The sequence below is a fragment of the Haliotis rufescens genome, unplaced genomic scaffold, assembly GCF_023055435.1.
Source record: "Haliotis rufescens isolate VD_foot unplaced genomic scaffold, xgHalRufe1.0.p SCAF_6, whole genome shotgun sequence".
Taxonomy (NCBI): domain Eukaryota; kingdom Metazoa; phylum Mollusca; class Gastropoda; order Lepetellida; family Haliotidae; genus Haliotis; species Haliotis rufescens.
In genome coordinates, this window is record NW_025964334.1 from 20,076,055 (window position 1) to 20,088,962 (window position 12,908).

The 12,908-nt window shown below is 39.2% G+C and overlaps 1 protein-coding gene across 6 annotated transcripts; it reads left to right on the plus strand.

Annotated features, from left to right (window-relative positions):
- Positions 1 to 858: 858 nt before the first annotated feature.
- On the plus strand, positions 859 to 12,855 carry LOC124113685. 6 transcript variants are annotated; one of them, XM_046474163.2, is made up of 7 exons: positions 862 to 1,087; positions 1,972 to 2,087; positions 4,300 to 4,429; positions 5,197 to 5,303; positions 6,756 to 7,076; positions 8,793 to 9,113; positions 12,276 to 12,853. In XM_046474163.2, exons 4-7 carry the CDS (start codon positions 5,261 to 5,263, stop codon positions 12,362 to 12,364), a joined length of 774 nt encoding a protein of 257 aa, XP_046330119.1. In that variant the 5' UTR covers positions 862 to 1,087; positions 1,972 to 2,087; positions 4,300 to 4,429; positions 5,197 to 5,260; the 3' UTR covers positions 12,365 to 12,853. The 6 variants fall into 6 exon arrangements, 5 of the variants coding, with proteins under 5 accessions (XP_046330119.1, XP_046330118.1, XP_046330121.1 ...); XM_046474162.2 differs by having other exon boundaries at positions 1,972 to 2,082; XM_046474165.2 differs by having other exon boundaries at positions 1,972 to 2,045.
- Positions 12,856 to 12,908: the final 53 nt, after the last annotated feature.

The window sequence follows — 12,908 nt, forward strand, 5'->3', positions numbered from 1 at the left end:
GCCCGGGCCAAGTCGGACACAACACAAGTCAAACACTTCTGATAGAGACAATGTTGAGAATGAAGAGGGAAAAGGGCTTCACTTTTAGCCCTTTGTTTTCTATAAATACTGCGATCTGTGACATTATAAATTGGTGTATAGGTAGATATAACACTAATCTATAGATTTAATCACATTTGAAGATACATCTGTGCGTTTAAAGTTGATTATGACCGCCCGGGCCAAGTCGGACCCAACACAAGCGAAACACTTCTGATAGAGACTATGTTGAGAATGTAGAGTGAAAAAGGCTTCACTTTGAGCTCTGTGTTTTCTTTAACTACTGAAATATGAGACAATAAAGTGGTAAATAATTAGATATAATACTAGTCTTTAGATATAAATAATGTTAGGAACTTTAGAAGTGCTTGGACAGTTATTAACACGTGTCGTGTCAGTCTTTTGACATTCGCGAATATCCACTTCCAGAAAACATCCTGTGTTGGTTTAACACGAATTAGTAAAGGTTAATTAGGGATGCCCAACACGTTAAATAATGAAAGAAGAGTAGTCAAAACACTGTCGTTTCCTGCCCAGGACATCACACCCCTACACGCCAAGGTCGGTGAGAAGCATTCTAATCAAAGAATACACACAGTCAAGACGCTGACTTTTCTACGAGACTCACGGTATGTAGTCATAATCATCAGTTAATTACATTGTTGAAGGTGCATTTTTATTCAAACTCAATTAAATGAGCAAAACTATACGTTTGTGGACATTTGAGATCTGCCTAGATATGCGCGTTTCGTTTTATTATTCTGCAATCCACTTTTAGTATTACCCGCTGGCCCGGCCCGGCCCGACTTTTCTTGGCCCGACTTTTAGGCAATCCCTTATACAAAGCCTTGTACCGACAAGCTGTGCTCTGTTACAACCGTGCTCTCAGCACAGCACTGTGGACTGTGTCCGGTTTGTCCCGTTATAAATAGACATCCCGAATTACACCTCATAGTATGAAGTGCGTAAACAGAAAGAGCAATGGATACCGCGCGGATGATTCGTTCGTCCCTTGCGTTTCTGCTTGTCCTGGATATGTCTTGTAAAGGTATGTATATTAGAGGTATGGTATTCAAGTGTATTAAGTATATATGTTAATGGATTCGCAAACCTGAGCGGTATGGTGATATAATGCTGACATCGTGTTCAGGTCAATTATGGCGGACACGGGTGGCCCAGTCGTCTAAGGCGCCGCGATTCGCTGAGTTGGGCACGCCAGAAACCTATGATTGTGGTTTCGAATCCCGGTTCGCCCCGATTATGTTTCTAGGTTTGTCTGCACCGTACCCGTGCTCCAAACTGCATGAAATTGCTTAAAATGCAATCAAATGTTTTAAAAATTTCTAAGGGGGCATGCCCCCAGATCCCCCTTGACTTTTCCTCTTTTTTTTTGGAAAACCTGCTCACATCCCTGAAGCTGACACGTCGAGATATCTCTGAAATATTCAAAGTGGCGTTAAACATTTTTAACCCAACTCAGTCACGACACCACAAAGCGATCTCAGTTCAACTGCTGCCTTTACCCGGGAAATAATGGAGCGCTGATATATAAAGACCCCCTGAGTCTTTAACGGGGCTTACCCGTCTGGCAAGCGTCCAGAAATTTGATATTAATTCATGGGACTTCTAAAGTACCACATCCCTTATATCACTTATGTCTAATCAATCTTCTGGTGTAATCTACAGTCTAGCTCAATTTCTCCATCAAGCACTCAATATTCGGCAAGAACTTGTAAATACTAATGTCTCCTAGAACGCACATATATGTTGAAAGTAAGTATACATTGTGTGTATTTGTATAGTGGCCGGAGGCCTTTCATACAATAAACTTCTTGTCTTGTCTTGATATGCGATAAAGGGCTTGTGACATCCTTTGTACCGAGCTAACTAACCATATCGTCCTATTCCTTGAGAATTCATCTTTCTTATTAGTTGTTGTGCAGTCTCCACCCCGCTGGCAGGGTACTCCATGAAGGTGTGTATAAATGGTGAACACAGACAAGCAGGTCGGTATAATTCACCACCGAGGCATCCATTGATGAGGTGAGGTGTGTGTCATGGGTGTTCCACTCCATGTCGAATTTATTCATGTCAGTGTGGCTTTATGTAAGCGTGGTATAGAAACGCAAAGTATGTTTGTGAACAATTCTGAGGCGACTCCTTGTAAGCGCCTTATTAACTGAACCTCGTGTTGGGTAAATGTTTGTCAACGCTCGGTGTGTGTAATATTAGTTATGGTGTATTTTGTTGCCGTATGCGGTGTCATGTTAGGTTAGCAGAAAAATATTGGGAGAGACGTCTGACACCTAAAGACACCATAACGAATTTATTATGCCGAAAAGTTTACACTATTTGGTATCTCAGTCGCACATATAATGTCAAAACTTAAAACGTACAACCTAAGACGTTAAGGGTCAAAGGGATACTGCTCTTCAAACCTCATAGGCCAAACCTTGTTGATGATTTTAACTTTATGTAATCTTATCTAAGTCACGAACCTGATCCAAAAACGTCCTTCAAGTGAAATATGTGAAGTGGAAGTTACTGACGGTATACGGTCTCATATTAGGTCAGTAACAACGGGCTCATATGGGGTCAGTAGTTCTACTCTCTGATTGGTCAATCTCAATTTGAGGCATAATAATAATAATAATTTTGACAGCATTAGAGTAGCTTCTCTAGAATTGAAGAACGACATTATCTGATAAAGAGGTTATCACACTTGTGATTTGGGAGGGTAAATATCCTGCATTAGGAATAAACACTATGTATTCCTAATACAGGATATGTACCTTCCCCAAACACATTTTCGTTATAACCTCCATGTACTTGTTGCTACCTTCACGTGGCTTTGTATTTAAGGAGACAAAACGGGGACTTGCGGACAAAGAGTTAGTGTAATGTGTCTGATTGCGTGTGAACTGGGGTATGGTATAATCTTGAATGCGACCATAACTTCAAGCGTGGTCACTGATTAAACCACCCAAACCTACACTGACAATGGGGACAGATAGTGTATCATTGTCAGACATTCCATTTGTCAAACATTTTTCTTTGGCGTCAGCTGTAAAACCCCTAAGTGGCTGTGAGGGGAGAGATGGGTTGGCTGTCTTCGCTTACCCTATAGAGAATTGAAGTCATTAGGTTATGTAAGAAGTTGTCGATCGTTGAACAAGACAGAATAGTTCATAAAATCGCTATGTGGTCCAAAAGAAGATGTAAATCCTGGATAAATAACGTTCGGTCAGTCTTTGCTAAGTTAGGCATCGATATCCCAAATATAATGCAGGTGTCAAATCAAGATTTTAAGACCATTTAAGAACATTTAATCCATATGGACTCTGTTACGTGGTTTAACGAGCTGTGGAATGACCGGGGACTAGCCAACGGTAATAAGCTTCGTACCTATAGGAAATTTAAAGTTAATCCCTGCACAGAACCATACGTTAAATTAATCAGAAGCAGACAACATAGAAGTAATCTTGCTAAATTGAGATGTGGCACTCTACCTCTTCAAATTGAATTAGGAATATTTAGTCGACCACCAATTCCTCTAGAGGAAAGAACATGTAACTATTGTAATCGTAGAAGACGAATTTCATTTTCTAATGAACTGCAGACTATACTCAGATATCCGTTGTAACTTACTGACAATAATTTTCTCAGTTAAGCCAAAAATAATCAGTTTGTTTACCTTACCTTAAACGAGGATATACAACATTGCCTAGCTGCAACAGTGTCCCTGATGTTTCGACGACGTATGGATGTAAATATATCATAATAATATAATACTAATTTATTACTTTTACAAAGCACTGTTTCCAGCGGTCTGTATCCGAATATTACACTGCGGGTCGTCTTTAAGCCTTGTATTGCAGGCTATATTTAGATATTATATCGTGGGTAATATTTGATATTTTAAGTGTAAGGTTGCTCGTGTGACCCAATACTTATATGTTTTAAATATGTGATTTAATTTATAATTTGTTTATATGTTAAATGTCTCTCATAACCCTGAATGGGTGGTCATGTTAAATCTTGGGGTGTTATGTATTTTGTGACCATGTGTGAGACAAAAATAAACCATTTTTCTTCTTCTTCTTCTTCTTCAAACAGCTTATACCAGGATAAGTCAAGGTTGGTTAGTCACGCAATAGTTACCTGTTTACCTTTCATTAAGTGGAACAGAAGTTATTATTGCAAAAGACACTATATACACAATACACACTGATCACAGTTCAGTACAATGTCTGTTTTCAGGTCAGCTCCAGCAAATGTCCAACAGCATCCGAGACTTCAAGAAGTGTCTTCTGCCCACTGGCCTTACTTCTTCCCTGGCCCGATTCCTCAAAGTAGTGACAAACTTGACAGTCCTGAGTCTGATCTCTAGGTGGGTGACAGTGGTTCGAGACATCTTTAAGGAAGTCCCCAACAGTGGAACATTTCCAGTGTGTGGTCTGGCCTCTGGTTCGATTCTTAGAGTAAATGAACCCATCAAGGAATACTTGTGGGGTTCCTCTCTGACAATCGATGTACTCAACTTTGCGTATACCAGCCATGGTGGTGATACCCTACTGATTATTGTTCTGCCTTAGGCCTTAGCGATTTTGTGTGTGAGTAGGATACACATATCTATTGCGAGTTCGGTATTCACAGAATTTCTGGTTTTTGTATTGATATGATTTCTATTTTCGTATTTTGATATAATTTGGGTCGTCTGACAAATGGGATGTTTGACAATTGGGAGTGAACCATTGTCCCCCGTGCATCAGCCGTCATGCAGAGCTCAAGGGAGATTTTAGTTATTTCCCATGCCCCCTTCCATAGAGCAGGGCATAACTTCATTAATGTTTAAATATGTTTCATGTTTACATAAAACTATTTTCACAGACTGTAGCTTTGTATAAAGTGACTAATGGGATCGGGTGGTCAGGCTCGCTGACTTGGGTGATGCATGTCATCGTATCCCATTTGCGTGAATCGATGCTCATGATGTCAATCACTGGATTGTCTGGTCCAGACTTGATTATTTACAGACCGCAGTCATATAGCTGGAAAATTGCTGAGTGCGGCGTTAAACAACAAACAAACAAACAAACAACAAACAAACAGAAGAGGGTGCATAGCTGTAACTATAAACAATGATTTGTATTTCAGATAGAGAAGGGTTGCACAGATAGTGTACGAGCAGTAAGATAAAACACACCAATATCAGCATACAATGAAGTCATACTTTATACTCATGTTGTGGTTCTGCATGTCTGGTACGTACCGATTCACTGCTTAGGCCTGTGTTATAATACACATACTAGGATGCACTCATTAGGGGAAGTAGGGTAGCCTAGTGGTTAAACCGTTCGCTCATCACTCCAAGACCCGGGTTCAATTCCCCACATGGTACAATGTTTAAAGTCCAGTTCTGGTGTCCCACGCCGTTGTATTGCTGGAATATTGCTAAGTGCGGCGTAAAATCATACTTACCCACTCACTCACTCCAAAAGCTTTAAACACTGTTGCGGTGGTTTGAGGGTATCAGACTGTGCGACACTGGAATATAGGGTATGGAGCAGAATGTGTGCTTTTCACTTAATTATATAGACGATTCATTTCACCCTTAATTATGATAAAAGACCTGACTTCGGTATAAAACGTACATTTGCAAACAGACATGGTTACACCATGCAGTACGACGTGTAGTTGTGATGAAAGTCCCTTAAAAACAAAGTAATAAATGCATTTCAGGTTATCCCACGCTTTACCTCACATATCATGATGCAAATTCATTACATGGTGATCGTATGAAAAAAATTCACGTCACACCCATCACATATAAATTAGATAAATAAAACAATATGAATGAAGAGGCACCATAGTAGTTCAAGGTTACTACAATTTAGTTAAAAACCTTTTGGAGTGATATTATTTATTTGAAGCATATCAGCAACAATGGTCCACATTGATGAACATATTTGGAATACAACAAGTTTAATACATAATATTTACATGAAAAAACAAATGTTAGCATTACCCTATAGGTGAGATAGGTGAGCAATGCCAAAGACAACTTTGGACTATTGTTGTCCTGTTGTCATTGAGCCCAGGAAAATGACCTGAACACGTTACATAAAAACTTTACTCATGACTACACCGTATAAACCTGATTAGACCAACCAACAATCCCCAGGGAAATGACAGAGGGAGGAAGATTAGTGTCAGTGAATTCTGTAAATCTCACGCCTAATGTTTCGATGTTACTGAAATCTCAATATAGCCTTGTCCGAGTTGTTGACAGTTCCAGAAATGATTAAAGGGCCACCTTTCTCCCTAAGTTCATCTGTTTGATTGACCTCAAATAATTGTGCTGACTATTGAATGGATCAGATGAAATGAACTTTCTAGTCACACACAGCATGGACAAATATCATTATAGAGAGTTAGTGATGTTGTAAATAGCTGTAATTAACTACTTGTCTTGCTGTCCGGCGTAGGCAACAAAAACATAACTATATCTAAGTTGTGTTAGTGGCGGGTGCTAACGGTAGGCGAGGACATACTTTCCATTTTCGCGAACACCTCGAGTCATCACTGATTTTGCCGTGATCTATTTTCAGTCATCTATATTATCACCGCTATTTAGCCTTTTTACACCCAAATGAATCTGATCTGTTTCGGCGGATAATCGAGACTGGAGTTAACGTCTTATATTCACATTCCAGAAACAGTGTTACGACTGGAGACCGATGAACTTGTTCTTCTTGGGACGACGACACTTCTCAATTGTACAACAGATGGAGAATCATTTCAAAAAGTGACAATAACTATAAAAAAGGACCCGAATCTTACCGTGTTTACCTGTCCAACATATAACACATGTGTTACAAATTTTCCTGGATATTTTTACAAGGAAAGTCTGTCGACTCCCAACAAAATTGTTGTTGGCATTACCGCTGTCACAATGGATGATATTGCCTGGACGTGTCAATACGAGTTTGAGAATGCCCCAAAAGCACAGAAGAATCTCACCATTTCTGATCCAGGTACTGAAACAATAGTTAGTGAGTGAGGGAGGGAGTGGGTTTAACACAGCTCTATACCCGTGAAGATCTGGGTCAGAATAGGTCTTCAGCAACTAATGCTTGTCGTACAAGACGACTAACGGGATAGGGTGGTCATGCTCTCTGGCATGGTTTAATGCATGTAATCGTATCCTAATTGCTTGGACCGATGCTCATTATATCAATCACTGGATTATCTGACCCAGACTCGATTATTCACAGACAGCCGTGGGGAGGTCGGGTAGCCTAGTATTTAAAGCGTTCGCTCGTCACGCCGATGACCCGGGTTAGATTCCCAACATGGCTACAATGTGTGAAGCCCATTTCTGGTGTCCCCCGCCGTGATATTGCTGGCATATTGCTAAAAGCGGCGTAAAACCATACTCACTCACAGACAGCCGTCTTATAGCTGGAATATTGCTAAGTGCGGCGTAAAATCATACTTACGCACATACTCACATCAAAAGCATTAAATACTATTGCGGAGAGTTTAGGGTATCAGACTTTTCGACGCTGGAATATTGGGTATAGAGCAGAACGTGTGCTCTTTAATCGAAAACTATTCGCTTATTTATATAGACGATTCATTTCACCCTTAATTATGATAAAAGACCTGACTTCGGTATAAAACGTACATTTGCAAACAGACATGGTTACACACCATACAGTACAACGTGTAGTTGTGATGAAAGTCCCTTAAAAACAAAGTAATAAATGCATTTCAGGTTATCCCACGCTTTACCTCACATATCATGATGCAAATTCATTACATGGTGATCGTATGAAAAAAATTCACGTCACACCCATCACATATAAATTAGATAAATAAAACAATATGTATGAAGAGGCACCATAGTAGTTCAAGGTTACTACAATTTAGTTAAAAACCTTTTGGAGTGATATTATTTATTTGAAGCATATCAGCAACAATGGTCCACATTGATGAACATATTTGGAATACAACAAGTTTAATACATAATATTTACATGAAAAAACAAATGTTAGCATTACCCTATAGGTGAGATAGGTGAGCAATGCCAAAGACAACTTTGGACTATTGTTGTCCTGTTGTCATTGAGCCCAGGAAAATGACCTGAACAAGTAACATAAAAACTTTACTCATGACTACACCGTATAAACCTGATTAGACCAACCAACAATCCCCAGGGAAATGACAGAGGGAGGAAGATTAGTGTCAGTGAATTCTGTAAATCTCATGCCTAATGTTTCGATGTTACTGAAATCTCAATATAGCCTTGTCCGAGTTGTTGACAGTTCCAGAAATGATTAAAGGGCCACCTTTCTCCCTAAGTTTATCTGTTTGATTGACCTCAAATAATTGTGTTGACTATTGCATGGATCAGATGAAATGAACTTTCTAGTCACACACAGCATGGAAAAATATCATTATAGAGAGTTAGTGATGTTTTAAATAGCTGTAATTAACTACTTGTCTTGCTGTCCGGCGTAGGCAACAAAAAAATAACTATATCTAAGTTGTGTTAGTGGCGGGTGCTAACGGTAGGCGAGGACATACTTTCCATTTTCGCGAACACCTCGAGTCATCACTGATTTTCCGTGATCTATTTTCAGTCATCTATATTATCATCGCTATTTAGCCTTTTTACACCCAAATGAATCTGATCTGTTTCGGCGGATAATCGAGACTGGAGTTAACGTCTTATATTCACATTCCAGAAACAGTGTTACGACTGGAGACCGATGAACTTGTTCTTCTTGGGACGACGACACTTCTCAATTGTACAACAGATGGAGAATCATTTCAAAAAGTGACAATAACTATAAAAAAGGACCCGAATCTTACCGTGTTTACCTGTCCAACATATAACACATGTGTGACAAATTTTCCTGGATATTTTTACAAGGAAAGTCTGTCGACTCCCAACAAAATTGTTGTTGGCATTACCGCTGTCACAATGGATGATATTGCCTGGACGTGTCAATACGAGTTTGAGAATGCCCCAAAAGCACAGAAGAATCTCACCATTTCTGATCCAGGTACTGAAACAATAGTTAGTGAGTGAGGGAGGGAGTGGGTTTAACACAGCTCTATACCCGTGAAGATCTGGGTCAGAATAAGTCTTCAGCAACCAATGCTTGTCGTACAAGACGACTAACGGGATGGTGTGGTCATGCTCTCTGACATGGTTTAATGCATGTAATCGTATCCTAATTGCTTGGACCGATGCTCATTATATCAATCACTGGATTATCTGACCCAGACTCGATTATTCACAGACAGCCGTGGGGAGGTCGGGTAGCCTAGTATTTAAAGCGTTCGCTCGTCACGCCGATGACCCGGGTTAGATTCCCAACATGGCTACAATGTGTGAAGCCCATTTCTGGTGTCCCCCGCCGTGATATTGCTGGCATATTGCTAAAAGCGGCGTAAAACCATACTCACTCACAGACAGCCGTCTTATAGCTGGAATATTGCTAAGTGCGGCGTAAAATCATACTTACGCACATACTCACATCAAAAGCATTAAATATTATTGCGGAGAGTTTAGGGTATCAGACTTTTCGACGCTGGAATATTGGGTATAGAGCAGAACGTGTGCTCTTTAATCGAAAACTATTCGCTTATTTATATAGACGATTCATTCCACCCTTAATTATGATAAAAGACCTGACTTCGGTATAAAACGTACATTTGCAAACAGACATGGTTACACACCATACAGTACAACGTGTAGTTGTGATGAAAGTCCCTTAAAAACAAAGTAATAAATGCATTTCAGGTTATCCCACGCTTTACCTCACATATCATGATGCAAATTCATTACATGGTGATCGTATGAAAAAAATTCACGTCACACCCATCACATATAAATTAGATAAATAAAACAATATGTATGAAGAGGCACCATAGTAGTTCAAGGTTACTACAATTTAGTTAAAAACCTTTTGGAGTGATATTATTTATTTGAAGCATATCAGCAACAATGGTCCACATTGATGAACATATTTGGAATACAACAAGTTTAATACATAATATATACATGAAAAAACAAATGTTAGCATTACCCTATAGGTGAGATAGGTGAGCAATGCCAAAGACAACTTTGGACTATTGTTGTCCTGTTGTCATTGAGCCCAGGAAAATGACCTGAACACGTAACATAAAAACTTTACTCATGACTACACCGTATAAACCTGATTAGACCAACCAACAATCCCCAGGGAAATGACAGAGGGAGGAAGATTAGTGTCAGTGAATTCTGTAAATCTCATGCCTAATGTTTCGATGTTACTGAAATCTCAATATAGCCTTGTCCGAGTTGTTGACAGTTCCAGAAATTATTTAAAGGGCCACCTTTCTCCCTAAGTGCATCTGTTTGATTGACCTCAAATAATTGTGTTGACTATTGCACGGATCAGATGAAATGAACTTTCTAGTCACACACAGCATGGACAAATATCATTATAGAGAGTTAGTGATGATGTAAATAGCTGCAATTAACTACTTGTCTTGCTGTCCGGCGTAGGCAACAAAAAAATAACTATATCTAAGTTTTGTTAGTGGCGGGTGCTAACGGTAGGCGAGGACATACTTTCCATTTTCGCGAACACCTCGAGTCATCACTGATTTTCCGTGATCTATTTTCAGTCATCTATATTATCACCGCTATTTAGCCTTTTTACACCCAAATGAATCTGATCTGTTTCAGGTACTGACACAATAGTTAGTGAGTGAGGGAGTTAGTTAAAATTGCTCTATACCCATGAAGATCTGGGTTAGAATAGGTCTTCAGCAACCAATGCTTGTCGTACAAGACGACCCATGGAATCGGGTGGTCATGCTCTCTGACTTGGTTTAATGCATGTAATCGTATCCTTATTGCTTGGATCGATGCTCATGGTATCAATTACTGGATTATCTGATCCGGACTCGATTATTTACAGACCGCCGTCATATAGCTGGAATATTGCTAAGTGCGGCGTTAAACAACAACCTAACACATTGCTCTGAGCAATATTTCAGTTATATCACAGCGTGTGAGCAATAATGTGGAAGAACGTGATGAAGGTTTTTGCCTCGTACATTTTTGGTGCAATTAACGAGCGTTGGTATGATGCTGAAGCCTAGAAAGATACAATCAAACTGAATCTGGTATTCGAACCCACGATCGTAGGTTTTTGGCACGCCTAATGGAAGCAACTCTGCACAGCAAACGGTGGCAGTCTGGACAGTCGACAATCGATGTTTAAAATCAACCCATAAAAAGTCTAGGTCATGTCTGCTATGTATTGTAATCTCGATTATTAATTGTTTATGACCCCGTAAATATATGACGGGATGCAACCGTGACTTGTCCAGCAGATAAATAAATTTGACCACCATGACCACTCCATGTATATCACCGGTGTATATAATTGGTCTTAACATAGACAATTGGTGTATACATTAGAAAGGTATATACTATCGGTCTGTAACTTTGGTGTAATGTTTTCTTGCATAACACTGGTGTATGATATTTGTGTATACTTTTGGGCATGACATTGGTGTATAACACTGTGTATAATATTGGTGTTTTACACTGGTGTACAGCATTAGTGTAAGCTATTAGTGAGTAACATTGGTATATAAAATTTGTTGATAAAACTTTTTAACGTTGGTGTAAAACACCGTTGTATAACATAGGTGTAAACTATTTGTGTATAACACTTCTTTTTTCCCAATCATTTTTATTCCAGTTTCATCTGTGTAAAACACTGGTGTATAACATTGGTGTATAACACTGGTGTATAACATTGGTGTATAACACTGTGTATAATATTGGCGTTTTACACTGGTGTACATCATTGGTGTAAGCTATTGGTGAGTGACATTGGTGTATAACATTGGTTTATAACACTTTTTAACATTGGTGTAAAACACTGGTGTATGACATAGGTGTAAACTATCTGTGTATAACACCAGTGTATAACACTGGTGTATAACATTGGTGTATAACACCGTGTATAACATTGTGTATAACACCGGTGTATACTATTTGTGCATGACACTGTGTATAACATTGGTGTAAACTATTGGTGAATGATATTGGTGTATAATACTTTTAAACATTTGTGTATATCACTGGTGTATTAATTGATGTAGATCGTGTATGTAAGCAATTGATGGCGTCCGTGTCATTTAATTGCTTATACTTTCAGGAACATCTGGTGGTTATTGTATTCAAGCTGGATCACTGCACTTGATGGCATGGCTCGGTTACTTCTTCATTCTTGCTACTTCCCCATGACGTTCACGGGCGGATCTAGGAATTTAGAAGAAGGCGGTACCCCTTGATACAACAACGATGAAGTGTCATTCTATCTTTGGATTTGACGAAAGGACGTTACCCATAGATACAAACACGATGGAGTGTCATTCTGTCAATGGTCGTATTCAAAACACATATGATCGGACAAGGCACTTGTACAAAATATTTTCAAAAGTTTGCCAAATATTACTCAGAATTAAATATCATGTATAATATATTTATAATTTTGTTCAACACAAAGTAAGTATACAGTCATGCAGCTTGTGTCCAAATATTATTGTATTGTATTCATATTTAGAAAGCCTTTTCAGTCCTACTATTGTCATCGACTGCACGGATTATCCTGACGCTCTGTGTCATTTGTCAAGACGTAGGTTTTTTTTATAAATTCTTTTGGCGGTGTGGTTAAATCGTTCGCTCGTCACGCCGAAGAGGTGAGGTGAAATGGGGTTTAACGTCGCGTCCAAGATTATTGCACTTATATAGCGACGTGCATGCACGTGTATGTATGTGTGTGGCTGCT